General features: G+C 35.1%; 1 protein-coding gene across 1 annotated transcript; it reads right to left on the reverse strand.

Annotated features, from left to right (window-relative positions):
- Positions 1-12,753: 12,753 nt before the first annotated feature.
- On the reverse strand, positions 12,754-15,162 carry FSCB (fibrous sheath CABYR binding protein). Its single transcript, XM_059371263.1, has one exon. The coding sequence runs from the start codon at positions 15,160-15,162 to the stop codon at positions 12,754-12,756; it is 2,409 nt and encodes an 802-aa protein (XP_059227246.1).
- Positions 15,163-21,093: the final 5,931 nt, after the last annotated feature.

Consider the following 21,093-nt stretch of genomic DNA (forward strand, 5'->3'; position numbering starts at 1 on the left):
AACATATTTTTCTAACCTGCTAATTCAGAAACCTCACCAGTAAAGGAAATGAGCTAGTAATATGATAATGATTTATTCTATCATATCACTTGATTGTTACACATTACATGATTCTTTGAGTTTTTTGTTTGTTTGGTTGGTTTTTTATTGTTGTTTTGGTTTTGGTTTTTGGTTTTTTTTGTCTCTACACCAGTTCTTACCAAAGCCATAGTCTTCCTAATCACCAATTCCTATTGTGACACTTTAAATACATAATTTGAATTGGTCCAACTTTACTTGCAAATTGCAACTATCTTTCTAGCAAAGCCAAAAGTAACAATTTCTCATCACAGAAATCACTTTTCAGATTTCTGAAATACTTGGGAGATTGGTCAAAACGAGTTTATGTTCTTTCCTGAAAGAGTAAGATATGTTCATTAAGGACAATGTGGTATGTAGAAAAATAAAAAGTAGGAAAAAGACACCCATAATCCCAAACTCAAAAATAACCATTGCATCAGTCAAGATTAATAGGACACACACACACACACACACACACACACATATATATATATATATATATATATAATATATAAAATAAAACACTGTATATCATAAATATATGTAATTGTGTATGTGTGTGTGTGTATAATGAGACTTATTTAAAGAATTTCCTTCCAGTTGTGGGGGTTGCCAAATCCTAAATTCATACAGTTGGCTGGCAGACTGGAAACCCAGGGGAGTGTTTATGTTTCAGTTTAGGACAGAGTTTCCTTATCAGGAAAACTCCTGTTATTGCTCATAGGCCCTTCAACTGATTGGATGAGGCTCACCTACATTATCAAGGGTTATCTCCTTTACTTAAAGTCAACTCATAGCTATTATCCATATCTTCAAAATATCATCACAGAAAAAGTTAGATCTAAATATCTGATAAAATAACCAGGTACAGAGAAAGTCAATTACCATATGGTTTCACTTACCTGTGGAATATAAGGCATAACATGGAGGACATTAGGAGAAGGAAAAGAAAAGTGAAGGGGGAACCATGAGAGACTGTGGACTCTGAGAAACAAATTGAGGGTTTTAGAGGTGGGCACATGGGTGAGCCTGGTGGTGGATATTAAGGAGGGCATGTATTGCATGGAGCAGTAGGTGTTATACATAAACAATGAGTCTTGGAACAGTACATCAAAAACTATTGATGTCCTGTAAAGTGATTAACATAACATATTTTAAAAAAATAAAAATAACTGGGTACAATAGCCTAACCAAAGTAATAATATTAGCCATCACAGCCATATAACAATTCCGTTAGTCTTTTTTCTAGGCCCAAGTGGGAATGGACATGTGATTTCTATGACAAAACCTAACAAAAAGAAAACACCTCAAAAGAAATTTCTTGGGTGCCTGGGTAGCTCAGTTGGTTAAGCGACTGTCTTCAGCTCAGGTCATGATCTGAGTCCGAGGATCAAGTCCCACATTGGCTCCCAACTCCATGAGGAGTTTGCTTCTCCTTCTCACCTTCCCCCTCTCATGCTCTCTCTCACTCTCTTTCTCTCTCAAATAAATAAAATCTTTAAAAAAAAAAAATTTCTTGTGTCAGATTAAAGGATCATGCTAATAACAAAGTTGATTTTTTTTTTCAAATTTACTTGTATATTATTATAAAAGGAGACACCAACACCTTCACATTCTCAGAGATATGTTATGTTTACCAGTTGAATTATGTGTAATTAGTTTCATAACAAACTCCCAATGATCTGGGAATTGTTTCTGGTTGATGGTCTTGTAGATCTCTCTTATGACCTGAAGAATAACTTCAAGTTCTCTTTTTCAAGACTCATTCTTGGAGTTCTGCTGTAGGAGATAAAAACTTCTACCCAACCTCCTTTCCCCACTTAGCTACATGACACTTTAAAATAATGGAACCCATTTTGATTTATAATATCAAAATATGCTCAAAGTAAAGCACTTTTTCCTGCTTCTCCACCTTATCGCCACTTTCTGTTTCTTTCTTATGGAACTGCACATGTCAGGATACACTGTGCCACCCTAAGTATTCCTTTATTTCATGGCCAGTTATGTTCTCAAAATTGGTTTCACTGTCTCAGGTGAAAATAAAAAGATATTGATGGAGATGAAAAACAACACTCTGGCTATTTCAAAATTGTAGTACCTTAACAGGGAAAAGAAGTCTATCAGTCATACAATTGGAGGTTTTAAGGAGGCCAGCTGAACCATCTGACTGGGGAGATATACACTCAGAGGATATAGATGGGATTTGAGTCACAAGATTAAGTGAGCTCACCAAGGAAGTAACTGTTGAGAGAGGAAAGAAAGAGAAAAGAAGATATACAGAAATAGAACTCTAACATTCTTCAGCATTAGGAGGCTAGGAGACAAGGAGAAATCAGCAAAGAATATTGAGAATAATTATACAATAGGATAGGAGGAATGCATCCCAGAAGAAAAGAGGATGATATATCAAGGAAAAACGAACACCAAATGCAAGTGTTCCACTGTGTTAGATTGTGTTATTGGACTAAATGAGGATAGGTAGGATAGGTGTTACCTATTGTATTTGTCAATGATCATTGAGCAGTTTCAGTGGAGCCATAGGAGTGAAAGCCTGTTTAAAACAGATTCAAGAGAATGGGACAGAGAGTAATTGAATATAGCACTTGCTGTCAAGGAAAGCCAAGAAATGAGTAGTAGCTTAAATAGAAAGTATGAAAAGGATATCTATTTGCTTATTTATTTAAGATGGGTGAAAATAAAATGCATGTTTAGAAGCTAATGGGAATGAATAGGAAGAGAAAGTGATGAAATTTGATGAGACACTGATGACACAGGAGGAAAAGTAGAGATTTACCAAATCTGTATTATTGAGTTGGCAGGAAGGGATAGAATCTTGATTCCTTGGTAAAGGGATCAGCCTTTGTTAGGACCAAGAAGAATTATTCACAGTATCAGTAAAAGAGATACAATCCACAATGACAGAAGCTTATCAGTGAGTAGATATAGAGGATGATGAGCACTAGCTTCAAGGAAGATCTCATGGAGAAGACGCTGACTTGATAAATAAGTAGGATCTGATAAGTCAGATATAATTAATGGAAATCAGGCCTGAGATTGAGCCCTGTATCAGGTTCCCTGCTTGGTAGGGACTCTGCTTCTCCCTCTCTGTTAATATGGACCAACTATTTTGTTACAAAAATCCTATTGGTTAAGTATTATGCTTACTATTGTTATTTTTCAGATGAGTAAATGAGGCTTGGAGCAGTTAATTAACCTGAACTTGCTAAAAGGCTCATAAGTAATGAAGTCAAGACTTGCTAACTGGCAGTCATGATTTTAACCTTCACTTTCTAACACTAACCTGTATTTAATAAGTTAGGTATAAATTAGGTAATAGTAGATGTAAAGGGTCATGAGTATCATTTTAAGGAATATAGGATTTATTCTGTAAGCAAATGACTGCATGAACAGATGTGTATTATAAAAAATAAGTGGCAATAATAGGAAAGATTATTTAGAAGAAGAATTATTTAGAAGAAGATTATTTAGAAGAAGAAGAAAAAGATTATTTAGAAAAGAAATAATCTAAAAGATTATTTAGAAGAAGATTGTTTAAAATAAGAAAAGCACAAAATGGTTACCATAACAAAGCAAAGGATATTAAGAGATCAAGAAAAAGTTATCAATATATATTGATATAAGGTATCAATAATTATACCTTAATTAGAAATAAAATATATAGACATAAAAAGATGAAAATAATGTTATAACAAATACCACAAATAGCCCTACATCTATTCAAGAAATAGAACTTTTTAGTTAACTTTCTTGTGGAAATTTTTCTAAGAAAAATTCCCACTTAGGCTCCGGACCAAGATGGTAACATAGGATGTTCCTGTATTTCCCACCTTCCACAGATGCCCAGATACAACTATATATAAAGCAATTCCCTCCAAGAGAAATTCAGAAACTAGCTGAATGACTTTCACACACCAGGAAAATTAGAAAATACTTGACTTTTGGATTTTATGGATATGGATATGGATATGGATAAGAAAGTCTGAGACATACTCTATCTATAAATCCTACCCCAAGGGACAGCACCATATAATCAGGAGGGAACTCTCTAACTCCCAGATTCTCCCTCCGGAGTAAAAGGTTTGAATCATACCTTTAGTGCCCCAACTTTTAAGACTAGCACCAAAGAGGTTGGGCCTCTAAATTACCTACTTCTAAAAACCAGCAAGGTTTGCACTCTTAAGTCATAGAGGACCATAACAAACAAACAAAAAGCAGTTGTTAGTCAATAATCATCTTAATAGATGCAGAAAAAGCATTTGACAAAATCAATATTCTTTCAAAAACTATAAGCAAATTGGATAGGGAAGGAACTAACCCCAACATAATAAAGACCACATATGACAAGCCTATAATTAACAGCATATTCCAAGGTAAAAAGCTGAAAGCTTTCTCTCTAAGATCAGGAGCAAGACAGGGATGCCCATTCTTGCCACTTTTATTCAACATAGCATTGGAAGTCGTTGCCAGAGCAATTAAGTATGAAAAAGATATAAAAGTCATCCAGACTAGAATGGAAGATATAAAATTCTATTTACAATGACATATTTTAAATAGGAAACCCTATAGACTTTACCAAAATCTGTTAGAATAAATGAATTCAGTAAAGTTGCAGGATACAAAGTGAACACAGAAGAATTAGTTGAGTTTTTATATACTATAAATGAACTATTAGAAAGAACAATTAAGAAAAAAAATCCCATCTACAATACCATCAAAAACAATAAAATAATTTAACCAAGGAGATGAAAGATCTATATACTGAATAAGACAATGATGGAAGAAATTAAAGGTACAAATAAATAGAAGGATATTCCATATTCATGGGTTAGAAAAAATAAATATTATTAAAATGTCCATATTACCTCAAAGTCATCAATAGATTCTATGCAGTCCCTATCAAATTCCAATGGCATTTTCACAGAAATAGAAAAAAAAATCTAAACTTTTTTGGAAGCACAAAAGAACCCTAATAGTCAAAGAAATCTTGATTAAAGAAGAAAAAACATGGAGGCTCCATAATTCTTGATTTCATACTATACAACAAAGCTTTAATAATCAAAACAATATGTTACTGGCATTAAAACAGATCAATGAAACAGAGAGCTCAGATTCACCCATGCATATAATGATCAATTAATTTTCAACAAAGGTATCAAGAACATGCAATGGGGTGGGAGGGAGAGTGGCTCAGCTGGAAAAGTATGCTACTCTTGATCTTGGGATTGAGAGTTTGAACCTCATATTGGATATAAGGATTACTTAAATAAATAAATAAACTAAAATATGCAATGGGAAAGTCTATTCAATAAATGGTATTCAATAAATTAGATATTCACATGCAAAAAAGTGAAACTGGATCCTTATCTTACATAAAAATTAACTCAAAATAGATTAAAGACTTGAATGGAAGACCTGAAATCATAAAACTGTTAGAAGAAAACATACAGGGTAAGCTCTTTGTCATTGGTCTTGGCATTGATTTATTTTTTAGATGCCAAAAGCAAGACAACAAAATTAAAAATAAATAACTAGGACTACATCAAAAGAAAACCATCAAGAAAATGCAAGTGCAACCTATGGAATGGGAGAAAATATTTGTAAAGCACCTATCCAATAATGAGTTAATATCCAAAGCATGCAAGGAATTCATACAACAATAGCAAAACATGAACACACACACACATACACACAAAACCCATTACCTCATTAAAATAGAAAAAGGACCTGAATAGACACTTTTCCAAAGAAGAGATAAAAATGGCCAATAGGTACATGAAAAGGTGCTCCACAGAGGCAATCATCAAGGAAGTATATAACTCAAAACCAAAATGAGGTATCACTTCACAACTGTTAAGATGTCTATTATCAAAAAGACAAGTGATAACAAATGCTAGAGAGGATGTGGGGAAAAGAAAAACTTTGTTCACTGTCAGGAATATAAATTTGTACAGCCATTTTAAAAAGACTACATCTAAAGGAAATGAAATTATTACTGTGAAGAGATGTGTACTCCCATGTTTATTGCAGTATTATTCATAATAGCTTAAGTATGGAAAGAACTTAAGTGTCTATCAAAGGATGAATGAATAAACTAGATGTGGTATATATACACAATGTAATATTACTCAGATATAAAAGGGAATCCTGCCATTTGTGACAACATAGATGAACTTGAGAGCATTATGCTAAGTGAAATACATTAGACAAACACAGACAAATATTGTAAGATATCATTTAAATATTATAAGATATCATTTGTATGTAAAATCTACAAACTCAGGACAGTAGAATGGTTGTTGCTAGGGGCAGGTAATGGAGGAAATGTGAAATTTGGGTTAAAGGGCACAACCTCCAGTTGTAAGATAAGTTCTGGAAAACTAATGTACAGAATGGTAAGTATCATTTTAAAATACTGTTACATACTTACAAGTTGCTAAGAAAGATCTTAAGTTGCCTCACTAACAAAAAAAAATTGTAATTATGTGAGGTGATGGATATCTTAACTAAACTTATTATGATAATTAATTTACAATATTATATGTATCATATCATCACATTGTATATCTAAAACTTATACTGTTATGTGTTAATTATATCTCAATAAAGCTGGAGAGAGGGAAAAAAAAAGAAAATCCAAAAAAAATTTTTTTCAAGAAGAATCCACAATAGAAAATATATAATAGACCCAGGGAAGACAGCAGCAGAGTAGGAGGGCCCTGGCTCACTTCATCCCACAAATATAACTAAATCACTATAAAATCATCCTAAATACCCCACAAATTGACCTGAAACAAAACAACAACAGAACATATCAGTGAAACTAGGAGCTGGTTCTTTGAAAAAAATCAGTAAAATTGATAAGCTTCCAGCCAGACTTAGCAAAACAAAACAAAAAAAAAAAGGGAATCAAATAAATAAAATCACAAATGAGAGAAAAGAAATAACACCACAGTCATATAAACAATTATTAAGAGAATATTATGATAAACTATATCTCAACAAATTGGACAGCCTAAAAGAAATGAATAAATTCTTAAATACAAATAAATTACCAAATCTGAAACAAGAATAGAAAATTTAGAGGCATCTGGGTAGCTCAGTCAGTTAAGTGATTGGCTTCAGCTCAGTTCATGAACCCAGGGTCCTGGTATCAAGCCCTGGGTCGGGCTCCCTGCTCAGCAGAGAGCCTGCTTCTCCCTCTCCCTCTGCCTGTCACTCTGCCTACTTGTGCCCCACCCCCCATCAAATAAATAAAAATCCTTTAAAAAAAAAGAATGGAAAATTTAAGCAGACTGATAACCAGCAAAGAAATTGAATCAGTAATCAAAAACTTTCAACAAACAAAACCCCAGGACCAAATACCTTCACAGGTGAATTCTCCCAAGCATTTAAAGAACAGTAAATACCTATTCTTCCCAAACTATTCCAAAAAAATAGCAAAGGAAAGAAAACTTTCAAATTCATTTTCTGAGGTCAGCATTAATCTGAAACTAAAACCAGAAAAAAAACACCACAAAAAAAGAGAACTAAAGGCCAGTATCTCTGATAAACATAAATGCAAGATCCTCAACAAATTACTAGCAAACCAAATCCAACAATACATTGAAAAAATCATTCACCATGATCAAGGGAGACTTATTCCTGGATTGCAAGGGTGGTTTAATACTCACAAAGCAGTCAATGTGATACATAGCATCAATAAAAGAAAAGAAAAGAACTATGTGATCATTTTATGCAAACGAAGCATTTGACAAAGTACAACATAAATTCATGATAGAAACTCTCAACAAAGTAGGTTTAGAAGGAACATACCTCAGCACAGAAAAGACCATACATGAAAAACTCACAGCTAACATCAATCTCAAATGGGAGAAACTGAGAGCTTTTCCTCTATAGACAGGAACAAGACAGAGTTGTCCAATCTCAGCACTTCTACTCAACATAGGACTGGAAATCCAAGCTACAGTAATTAGATGACAACAACAAATAATAAATAAATAAATAAATAAATAAATAAATAAATAAATGGATAAATAAGATGGCACTCAAATTGGCAAGAAAGAAGTAAAACTTTCACTATTTGCAATGGCATGATATAACATATACAAAACCCAAAAGAGTCCATCAAAAAACTGCCAGTACTGATAAATGAATTCAGTAAAATCACAGGATACAAAATCAACATATAGATATCCACTGCATTCCTATACACCAGTAATGAAGCAGCAGAAAGAGAGATTGAGAAAACAATCCCATTTATAATTGCATCAATAACAAGAAACCTAGGAATAAAGCTAACCAAAGAGGTTAAAGACCTGTACTCTGAAACTGTAAAACACTGAAGAAAGAAATTGAAGCTGACACAAAGAATTGGAAAGATATTCCATGCTCATGTATTAGAAGAACACGTATTATTAAAATGTCTATACTATCAAAAGCAATCTACACATTTAATGTGACATTATCAAAATACCAAGTCTATACTATCAAAGGCAATCTATACATTTAATGTGACATCTATCAAAATACCAACAGCATTTTTCATAGAGCTAGAACAATCCTAAATTTTGTATGAAACAACAAAAGGCCCCAAATAGCCAAAGCAATCTTGAAAAAGAAAAACAAAGCTGGAGGCATCACAATTCCATACATCAAGTTATATTACAAAGCTGTAGTAACCAAAACAGTATGGTACTTGGCATAAAGATAGACATGGATAAATAAAACAGAATAGAAACCCCAGAAATGAGCCCACAATTATGTGTTCAATTAATTTTTGACAAAGCAGGAAAAAATAGTCAATGGGAAAAAGACTGTCTCTTCAACAAATGATGTCAGTAAAAGTGGACAGCAACAGGCAAAAGAATAAAACTACCACTTTCTTTCACCATACACAAAAATATATTCTAAATGGTTTAAAAACCTAAATGTGAGACAGGAAACCATTAAAGTCCTTGAAGAAAATACAGGCTGTAATTTTTCTGACATCGGCCAGATCAACATCTTTCTAGATAGGTGTCCCAAGGCAAGGGAAGAAAAAGCAAAACTAAGCTCTTGGAACAACATCAAAATAAATAACTTCTGCAAAGCAAAGGAAATAGGCAACAAAACCAAAAGGCAATCCATGGAATGTGAGAATATATTTGCAAATGACATATTCAAAGAGAGTTAATATCCAAAAATATATAAAGAACTTACAAAGCTCAATACTGAAAAAATGAATAATCCAATTAAAAAATGGACAGAAGACAGGAACAGAACATTTCCCCAAAGAAGACATACAGATGCCCAACAGACACATGAAAAGATGCTCAATATCACTTATCAGGGAATTGCAAATCAAAACTACAATATGTCAACTCACACCTGTCAGAATGGCCAAAATCAACAATAAACAACAGGTGTTGGTGAATGTGTAAAGAAAGGGGAACTCACATGCACTGTTGGTGGGAACACAAACTGGGGCAGCCACTCTGGAAAACAGTATGGAGGTTCCTCAAAAAGTTAAAAATAGAACTATCCTATGATCCAGCAATCGCATCACTAGGTATTTACCCAAAGAATATAAAAATGTTAATTCAAAAGGATACACATACCTTGATGGTTATAGCAGCCTTCTTTACAATAGCCAAACTATGGAAATGGCCCAAGTGTCCATCAACTGATAAATGGATAAAGAAACTGATATCTATATCTATATCTATATCTATCTATCTATACAATGCAATATTAATCAGAAGAAAGAAGGAAATCTTGCCATTTGCAATGACAAGGATGGAGCTACAGAGTATTATGCTAAGTGACCTAAGTCAGTAAGAAAAAGACAAATACCATAAGACTTTATTCATATCTGCAATTTAAACAACAAAACAATCAAACAAAGGAAGGATAAAAAAGAGAGAGAGAAACCAAGAAATACACTCTGAACTACAGAGAACTGATGGTTACTAGAGGGAAGGGGATAGAAGGGATGGGTAAAATAGGTGATGGGGATCAAGGAGGGCACTTGTGAGCACCAGGTGTTGTATGGAAGTGTTAAATCATTATATTATATACCTGAAACTAATATTTCACTATATGTAACCAACTGGAATTTAAATAGAAAACTTAAAAAATCTAAAATAGAAAAAAAACCCTTCAAATTTAGATAAAGGAGTTTAATTGGATTTTAAGTATCTCAGAAGACAAAATAATTTAAAGGACTTGGAAGTATCAAAAAAGCAACCCTCATTTAAAAAGTCTCAGATACTGTTTCCCAACCTCAAATCTGGCACATATTAAAAAATATTGTACTTACAAAAATCTTTATAAAGTTTTTGAAAAAAATCACTTAAAAATGTCACATGTTCTTAATGTACACTCCACAGAAGTAATGAAGAATATGAGAAACATCTAACAATTATAGGGCATCAAAGTTTAACAAAGGTCTGGAATCATCAATCTAGAGTTTTTACTTAACAGAGAAATACACTAACAAATTTTTAAGAGAATAATCTCATTATTTCAGCGTATGGCAACTAAATTATAGCTAAAGAAAATATTTTCCAAAAAGTTGCCATACCCATAGAAACCAAGATGTGATTTATTAATAGACATCTTATATTAATTCATAATTACTCTTTAAAAATTAGCTTATCCAGTAGTCCACAGAGGATAACTTCAGAGATCCCCAAGGAATGCCTGAAATTGTGGATAGTACCAAGTCCTATGTATACTGTTTTCCTTATTCATACATACTTATGATAAAGTTTAATTTATAAATTAAGCACAGTAAGAAAATAACAAAACTAACAATACAATAGAAATACTATAACAATATCCTGTAATAAAAATTATATGAATGTTACCTCTCTTTCAAATATCTTATTGTACTGCACTCACGCTTCTCCTTTTGATGTGAGAGGATAAAATGCCTACATGATGAGATGAAGTGATGTGAATGGTGTAGGCATTGTGATGTAGCGTTAGGCTACTAATGACCTTCAAGGAAAGGTACATCAGAAGGAAAATATGCTTCTGGGCTGCAATTGATCACGGGTAAGTGAAACTATGGAAAGCAAAAATTCAGGTAAGGGAAGTCTTATTCATTCAACTTTATACAAGTTTCAGAGTACAAAAAATGAGCCAAGCTTCCAAAGGAATCGTCACATTCTTTTTTTTTTTAAGATTTTATTTATTTATTTATCTATTTATTTATTTGACAAATAGAGATCACAAGTAGGCAGAAAGGCAGGCAGAGAGAGATAGGGAAGCATCTTCTCGCTGAGCAGAGAGCCTGATGTGGGGCTCGATTCCAGGACCCTGAGATCATGACTTGAGCCACCCAGGTACCTTGACTCATTACATTCAAAGTTGAAATTAAAACTATTAGGGTCCGTGATCAAAGGAAAGAGACCACACACTGTGAGGCCGCTTCCCAGCGATGGCCGCTCCCTGGCTTCACTGGTCATGTTCCTGAAGACCCTAACACTCCCAATGACCCCCTCGCTATCACTACTACTCCCCTGCCTCACAGACTAACCTTTATAGAGGTGGCTGAGCCCGGCCCACACACAGGTGGCCAATGAGACTGCAACACATAGGGAAAACTGCACAGTCACACTGGGTCAGCAATAGGGGTGGCCACACTGATTGGATGTCTCCATCCAGCCTGGCCCGCCCCCCATATCCAGGGCCTGCAAGCAAGTTCTTCTGGAAGGGACAGGGTCAACCCAAGCCCACAATGAAATGGCTCCCTCTGGCCAACCAGGCCCTTACAAAACTAAGCAGAAATATGCCCTCAAGTCCATCTAAGTGTATTTTTCTTTATATTTATACACCTTTTAAAATACTTTATCCAGGTGGTGCCTGGGTGGTTCAGTTGTTAAGCATCTGCCTTCAGCTCAGGCCATGATCTCAGGGTCCTGCGATCAAGCGCTGTGTCACCTCGGGCTCCCTGCTCTACAGGAGACCTGCTTCTCCCTCCCCCACCCCCTCAACTTGCGTTCCTTCTCTTGCTGTCTCTCTCTCTGTCAAATAAATAAAATGTTTAAAAAATAAAAATAAAATACTTTATTTAGACTATCTTAATTAAAATGAAGGTTTTTTACAAAGGAATTGTTTCCCCATCCAGATATGGAAATGTAAAATATGCAATAAAATAGGGATAAAAACAGGAAAGAAATGCTGGTCTCAGAAGGAATCAAACAGAAGGAAAATTAGTGATATTATGTATTATAGTGAGGAGAAAGAAAAATATACCTTTAGCTATGTGACTAGAACTCAAGAAATTTAAAGTAGATGAGAGAATGGCAGCAAAGAAACTGCCTTTTCCAGTACAAGCTACATGTAGTGAAAAGAAAATAAAGCAATAGAATATACTTTACCCTTTTCAACAGGGTTTATTATAGAAAGGATATTTTAAGTAATTATTTCAATCATCAACTTACTTCATTTCCAAATGGATATTTTATATATGCTAGATTTGAATGAAAATAACACACTAGTTTTAAACTGCTAGTTTTTATTGTTCATTTTCCAGCCAGTGGTCCACATCTTGGGACTTCCTTTTATTTCCCTGTTCTCAAAGGTACTTCCAAATGCCTATAGTTTTCTAAAGTGCATATGTCCAGAAGCCCCTAGCTTCTGATTGCTAGCTTAGTTAAGACCTGATTACAACTGAGGAAGAGGCCCCTATTTTATTTCTACATGAAGGACTCCCTCAATTTTGTAGGTAGGGACCTGTTCTTTATTGATATTAGACAAATCTTCAGGGGCAGGATCCAGTTCCAAAGGCTCTTCAGGTTTTTGCTGATCTTCCAAAACCAGTGATTCTAATTTTACCACTGGGACATCTGTTGTCTGGGTATATTGATAGCCGGTAGACATATGGTCTACCAAAGCCTCATTTATAGCAACGTGTTCAGATGGTGGAGGCTGAACTTCAGCAGGGACATCTTCTACAGAGATTTGTGTAATAAAGTCCTCTTTAGCTGCTGGTAACTGTTTGTCAACAGGGACCATTTCTAAAGTAGTTTCTTCAACTGATAGATGCTGAAGTTCAGTAAGGGATGTCCCAGCTGGTGCAGACCAAACTTCAGCTGGGATATCTTCTTTAGGGGCCTCCTCAGCTGGTGGAGACCAAATTTCAGCTGTAACCTCTTCTGCAGGGCCCTCCTCAGCTGGTAGAAACTGTATTTCAGCTGGAGCCTCTTCTGCAGGGTGCTCCTCAGCTGGTAGAGACCAAAATTCAGCTGGGGCCTCTTCTTCAGGAGCCTCCTCAGCTGGTGGAGACAAAACTTCAGCAGCGACCTCTTCTTCAGGAGCCTCCTCAGCTGGTGGATACCAAATTCCATCTGGGGCCTCTTCTTTAGGGCCCTCCTCAGCTGATGGAGACCAAACTTCAGTGGCAGCCTCTTCTTCAGGAGCCTCCTCAGCTGGTGGAGACCAAATTCCATCTGGGGTCTCTTCTTCAGGGCCCTCCTCAGCTGGTGGAGACCAAACTTCAGCTGGGGCCTCTTCTGCAGGGCTCTCCTCAGCTGGTAGAGGACAAACTTCAGCTGGGGCTTCTTCTGCAGGGCCCTCCTCAGCTGGTGGAGGCTGAACTTCAGCTGGGGCCTCTTGAGAGGGGGTTTCTTTGGCTAGTGGAGGCTGAACTTCAGCAGGAGCCTCTACTGAAGAGCTCTCTTCAGCTGATGTAGACCAAACTTCAGCTGGAGCCTCTTCTGCAGGGGTCTCTCCAGCTGGTAGAGACTGAACTTCAGGAGGCATCTCAGCTGGTGGAGGCTGAACTTGAGCTAGAGCCTCTTCAGAGGGGACTTCCTTGGCTGGTGGAGGCTGAACTTCAGCTGGAGCCTCTTCTGCAGGGCCCTCTTCAGCTGGTATAGATGAAACTTCAGCTAGGGCCTCTTCTGCAGGGGCCTCAACAGCTGATGAAAACTGAAGTTCTGAAGCCTCTTGTGTAGAAGGCTCTTCAGCTGATCGAGACTGAACTTCAACATAAGCCTCTTTTGTAAAAGCCTCTTCAGCAGGGATAGACTCTACTTTAGCAGAGGCCTCTTCTGTAGGAGTCTCCTCAGCTGGGGAAAGTTGTACTTCAATAGGAACTTCTTCAATTTTTGCATACTGAACTTCAGCAGGAGGCCCTTCTGAAAGAGCCTCTTTACCCAGGATGGGCTCTACTTTAGCAGGGCTCTTTTCTGCTGGAGGTTCTTCAATTGGTGGAGAATTAAGTTCAGGAGGGGAGTCTTCTGTAATTTTCCCAGCTGGTGGAGGTTGCACTTCAGCAGAGATCTCTTCTGCAAAGGGAAGCTGTATTTCACCAAGAACATACTGCTCATCTTCTGAAAGTTCCAGAAAACTTTTTATGCTTTGTTGACTAAATAGAAATCTGTTGGTATCAATCTTCTCAATTGCTTCATCTTTACTTGTTGAGGGTTGCAATTCTGGATGTTCACTAAGAAAAATCTTACCTGAGGATTTACGTTCCTGCACAACTTCATTTGACTTTGAAAAAGAGCTATCTGGCCTGCCAATAACCACTACTTCTGTTTCACTAAAGTATGTCTGCTGTTCCTTGTCCACTTTCTCTTTTTGAAGAATGTTCATCAGTGTCCAGTCTCCAGTACAACTGGTCTGCTGAGATCTGTCTATTTTGAATTGAACTGAATGTCTGCTTGGTGGCATTTCTACTTCCTGAACACTCTCTGGAAATTCAGGGACTTCCTCTTCAACAGCAGCTGGCTTTTCTTCAGGTACCACTGTTTCACCAACTGACTTGATTTCTTCTTTTTTCTCTTCTACAGTTGCATCTGTTTGCAGAGATTTATCAGTCATATCCTGTACACGCTTTCTCTTTGTCCAAGTTTGCTGAAGTTGAGAAGAAACTCGGAGAGACTCATAGTTGACTTTGGTTCCAGGAATATTACCAATACTAAGGGTAGCTTTAGGCCCAGATGATTGTGATATAGGCAAGTGTTTCTTTTTCTCTGTCACTTCAGTCTGCTGTGATTTGTCTACCATTGGTTGGCTGGGTCGTCTTCTCTTTCGAATTTCTTGTCTCCCTGCTGAGATAGGCTGATCAGGCTCGTCGCTTTCTTCCATTTCTAAAATTGGTGAATTTCAAACATTCTTCAAGTAATAAATAATCAAGAATCACAAATGTACCAGACAGGTAAACTTTTGCCTTTCTTCATTAAGTGTTGTTCTATTGAGCTACCTTAGAACAAAGCAATTCATAAATTATTGCATTCTGTATTACACTCTTGTTGGATCCCACCTTACTGAGTAAGCATCTTTCTTGTTTAGTCTCTCATATGACTAATCTCACTTCTAGAAGTTTCTCTTAAAGTTCTATGACCTCACAGTCAATTCTCCATACAAGATTCCATTGGTGGTATTCCAAGCACATTTTAACTTAGTATAAACACTCAGACAATGGCTGCAAGTGAAAGAGCTACTATTTGAAACATCAAGTTGAAAAAGCATTTGTCTATCAGAAGAACATTAAGTAAACTCCAATAATGTCAATTCGCAATAGTTTAAAGCGATGCTTTTGAACTTTCAATTCTGTTATTTTCATACTACTATCAAAGACAGTTATAGTGCAGAACTCAGAATGCTGCAGCATATTTTCAATTGTTGGAGAAAACAAATGATATATGTTTGTGGCAATGTTCTATCAAAACATAAACTTACATGCTTCACTTAGGTGACTCTGGTGGTTAAACGTTTGCCTTCGGCTCAGGCCATGATCTCAAGATCCTGGGATTGAGCCCCACATTGCACTCCCTGCTCAGTGGGGAGTCTGCTTCTCACTCTCCCTCTCCCTCTGCCTCTCCCCCTGTTTGTGCACTCTGTCCCTCTCTCCCTCAAATAAATAAATAAATCTTTTTAAAAAATGTATACATATATGATTTAGAAGAAAGTGAATATTGTTTAAAAAACTTGAGTTCTGAGGTCCAGTCCATATAAACTCCATTCGTACATCCTTAGCACTGAGGACCTACAAGAGCCTAATATATATGGCATATTTGCATTCTCAAGCAACCTGAGATATTTTTATTTTCAACTATTTCAGAAAGTAGTTCCACCCAAAGTTTGCCAAATAAGAGACTGTTAAGTCTAAAGATATGTCAAGTGAAATAAAATGCTTTTTTAAATCTATAAGCTACTGAATAACCATGTAGGAATAAATCACCTAATGAAGATAAAAACTATAAACTGAAGTCTTGAAATAGAGGAAACCCAGTTAAGCAAATGGCAAATGATATTATAACAGATTAAGAATGTAAATAAAACTTTAACTCACATGTCACACAAAAATTTTACCAGCAAGATGAAAATTTATCAAAAGATATGAAAAAAAATTCTACTTTGGTCCACAAAAAATTAAAGGAAAGAAAAACAAACTTCAAAAATGTAGTCACAGAGACAAATAAACTCATCTAAACTATTATTATGACTTATATAATATACTATTATATTATTATTATATTATTATGTTATACTGTTATTAATGTTATTATTAATATTATTATATTATTATAACCTAGAAATATTTTTAAATTTCTTTATGCCCCTAGGAAATATAAAAATGTCATTGAATAATTACCCTTGATTGACATTCATTAGTCATAATTGTAGTTAGGTCAACTTAGCCAAATAAATTAACACTTTCACATTCTTTGATCCAGTCCCTAAAACAGTCTCCATTTCTTGGCACGGATCAGTGAATATTTGTTCAATGTAATTGGACAAATGTGTTAAAAACTGTGTTGTTTGTCCTACACGTCAACTTGCTCCATTTTAATTTTTGTCTGTTCTGCTCCACTATGCTCTATCTTCTAAGAATTAACAAAGTGGAGTATACCAGTAGTCATTTTACAAAAGAACTAAAACAGGTTTTCATCAGACCTGTTCTAGTTTGAAAATTAGGTTGTTTATCAACCTCTTTGTTGTCTCAACTGTTGTCTCAGTTGCATCTGTCACACATTTCATGTGTCTCTTGTAATCAAGTTTCTGAGACTTTTTAGAGTATCTTTAAAGACCATTTTGGGTTGATTTGTAACAAGAAATAAATGTCAAAACATTGTATTAATTGGATTATGCAATTGCATGTACTGGATTAACTTTGCTGTCTCAACTTAAGTAAGATTTTACCAAATCTTCTAAGACATACATTGAATTTTCAATATCAGTAAATATTTCAATTTCTAGTTATTTGATATTTTTCTCCTCCAAGAAATAATAAAGAATTTGATCATTCTTAATTATAAACCAATGTATTGTACTAAACTGCCTTTGTCACTAGCTTATTTATAGAGGCAAATTACATGTCTAAATAATCAATTAAAAATTTACTTGAGATTCCAAGTGGAATTACAAGGGATTTCATAGAGCAATTTCTCATTATATTTCTTAAATCCACAAATACTCCTTTCCCCCTGCTAATCTACCTAACCAACTAATCATTACTCAACCTATCTTGTCAATTTAAGATTTGATGTTTTACCCTTTGTTCTGAAATCTCACGTGATTCCATTTTCTCCCATTTATTTGGTTCACATCTGTTATGGATTGAATTGTGTATCCCAAAAAGATATGTTGGGCACTGTGACTGGGACCTTATTTGGTAAAATGATCTTTGCAAATGCAACCAGGTCAAGTCATCCTTATAAAAAGATGGGGGAAAGACACAGAGGGAAAATGTCTATGTGAAGATGGAGGCAGAGATTTGTGTTATGCTGCCATAACATTAGGACTACCTAGGGCTACCAGAAGCTAACAGAAACAGTGAAGAAGTCTCTCCTACATGCTTCAGAGGCAGAGGCCCTGCCAATGATTTGGAACTTCAAGCCTCTGGAACTGTGAGAGAATAAAGTTCTGTTGTTTTAACCCAGTGTGTGCTACTTTCTTATAGCAGCTCTAGGAAACTAATAAGACATTCTTTCAGAACCCCATATTTCTGATTTCTGCTTAGAATGTTGTACTTCCAAGTCTTTCTCAATCTCTACAGCTAGTTCCTTTATTTCTAATTCAGGTATGTCATTTGGTTTCACACAATATTTGACTCATTTCCATAATCATAAAACCAGAGGGATTTGCTGAAAGGCTTCCATGTGATGATTTGCATTTAATGTTAGCATAAACAAATTTGCCAAGTAGCATTTAATTTCATTTTTTTAAAATATTTTATTTATTTATTTCACAGACAGAGTTCACAAGTCAGATAGAGATCACAAGTAGGCAGAAAGGCAGGCAGAAAGTGGGGGAAGCAGGCTCCCCGCTGAGCAGAGAGCCTGTTGTGGGGCTCGATCCCAGGATCCTGGGATCATGACCTGAGCCGAAGGCAGAGGCTTTAACCCACTGAGCCACCCAGGTGCCCCTAATTTCATTTTTTATTACAATAACTTAGAAAGATTTCACTTGATCAATGTAAACCAAATATCTAAACTGTGACCTATATTGCTTTGTTCTGAGTAGATCAAATAAGGTGAAGTCTGAAAAATCCCCCTGGATATAATAGCTTTAAGATTATTGGTAATTTTAGTGAGAACAACTTCAGTGGAAGGGTGGGGATAGATGTCATAAATTTCTAAAATCTCTGTGAATTAAAAATAAAATCAAAGTGCAATGAAAATATAGGGAAAATAAGTACAAAATATCATATAGACAGAGGTATATCTAATATACTAAAAGACTTTTTAGATATCAATATAAAGTTAACTATAGAAAAATTAACAAAGGACATGAATAGAAAATTTATAGAAGAAAATAGGTGATCAATAAATATATAAAAGTGATCAAGTTCGCTTCTAAAATAAAAATTAAAATACCAGTGTAACATTAGCAAAGACAAATTTTAAAGTTAATACCCCCCAAAAGTGAGAGTATTATTAAATGAATAGCTTCCTACATTACTGGCAGAAGTTTGAATTGATACAAACTCTATTCTGAATAATTTGAAACTAAATATTAAATGTTTCTAAAATGTGCATACCATTTGCCCACAATTCTACTTCCAATTCTACTTAATTTTTGGAAATAATTATTATTACCTCAAAAAATATTTATTGAGCATCTATGTATTCTGGGGACAGTTGCCAGGTATTGAGGAAACAAGAACACAAAAAGATATTGTTTCCTGTCCTTGTGAATCTCACAGTCCATTGGGAGAAATCAAATAAACAAATATAAAAATTGTGGGAAGTATTGTTAAGTAGTGAAGAGAAAATATATTTTACCTGGAGTAATAGGACCAAAAGGGGCTTATAGGAGAAAGCATCTAGTTGAGAAAGCATCTAAGAGATTAACAATAGAAAGAAAATCCTAGAAACTGTAAGAAAAATCTGCTGCAGCAAGAGGACCGGCTAAGTGAGCAAAGGAAATGATCCATTAAAATGTACTGGAAGAAGTAGATAGGGGATTGATGATGCATTGACTTACAAACTCTAAGAAGTATCATTATTTGGATCTAACAACTATAAATATTTATGCAGCCAACATCAGAATACCTAACTATACAAAGCAGATATTAAGAGAACTGAAGAGACAAGTAGACAACAATACAATAAAAGGAAAGGATTTGACTACCCAATTTCATTAATGAATAGATAATCGAGTTAGAAAATCAATAAGGAAACTTGGACTTGAACTACACCTTAGATCAGATGGACCTCACATACACACATAGAATATTCCTTCCAGGGCGCCTGGGTGGCTCAGTGGGTTAAGCCTCTGCCTTCAGCTCAGGTCATGATCCCAGGGTCCTGGGATGGAGGCCCACATCAGTCTCTCTGCTCAGGAGGGAGCCTGCTTCCCCTTCTCTCTCTCTCTGCCTCTCTGCCTACTTGTGATCTCTCTCTCTCTGTAAAAAAAAAAATCGTAAAAATAAAAAAGAACACTCCTCCTAACAACAAGAAAATAAACATTCTTATTTAGCACAGACAAAATGTTCTTCAGAATAGACCATATGTTATCTGACAAAACAAGTTTTTAAAACACTTGAGAAAATGGAAATCATATTAAGCATCTTTGCTAATCATAATAGTGTGAAATCAGAAATTAGTTACAAGAAAATTCACAAATATATGAATGTTAATCAACATACTGCTGAACAACCTATGGGCCAAAGAAGAAATCAAAAGAAAAATCAAAAATATCTTGAGACAAATGAAATGGAAACAATTTAGCAAAAACTAATATGATGAAGCCAATGTAGTTCAAAAAGGGAAGTTTATTATAAATAAATGCCTACTTTTTTTTTAAAAAGGAAGATCTCAAATAAATTACTTTATACCTTAAGGAACTTAAAAAAGGACAATAAATTAAATCTAAAGATAAAAGAAAATAGCAAAGATCAAAGCAGAAATAAATGAAATAAAGGCTAGAAAGACAATAGAAAAGGTTAATGAATGGAGGTAATTTTTTTCAAAAGATAAGGTTGACAAATGTGTGACTAGACTAAGAAAAAAGAGGACAAAAATAAAATTTGAAATAAAAGAAGAGATATTACAACTGATACATAGAAATATTATGGATCATAAAAGACTACTATGAACAATTATATACCAATGAATTGGATAACTTAGAAGAAATGAATATATTCCTAAAATTAGAACCTACTGAGACTGAATCATAAAGAAATAGAAGATGCAAACAGACTGAAAACAAGTAAGGAGATTACATCAGTAATCAAAAACTGCCAACAAAGAAAAGCCTGGCTTCACTGGTGAATTCTACTAAACATTTAAAGGAGAATTAACAGAAAACCTCTCAAACTTCTCCAAAAAATGAAAGAGAACAATTTATGAAGCCAGTGTTACCCTGACACCTAAGTCTGAAAAGGGCTTTATAAGAAATAAAAATTACAGGGCAATATCTCTGATGAATATATGTGCAAAAATTCTCAACCAAATGTTAGCAAACTGAATTCAACAAAGCATTAAAAGTTCATATTCAAGTGAGATTTATCTCTGGGATGAGAGGATAGTTCGACATATACCAATCCATGAATGTGATACACCACATTAA

The sequence above is a fragment of the Mustela nigripes genome, chromosome 13, assembly GCF_022355385.1.
Source record: "Mustela nigripes isolate SB6536 chromosome 13, MUSNIG.SB6536, whole genome shotgun sequence".
Taxonomy (NCBI): domain Eukaryota; kingdom Metazoa; phylum Chordata; class Mammalia; order Carnivora; family Mustelidae; genus Mustela; species Mustela nigripes.

Coding starts and splice junctions, on each gene's coding strand:
- FSCB (XM_059371263.1), bottom strand. CDS start 15,162: ATGGAAGAAAGCGACGAGCCTGATCAGCCTATCTCAGCAGGGAGACAA.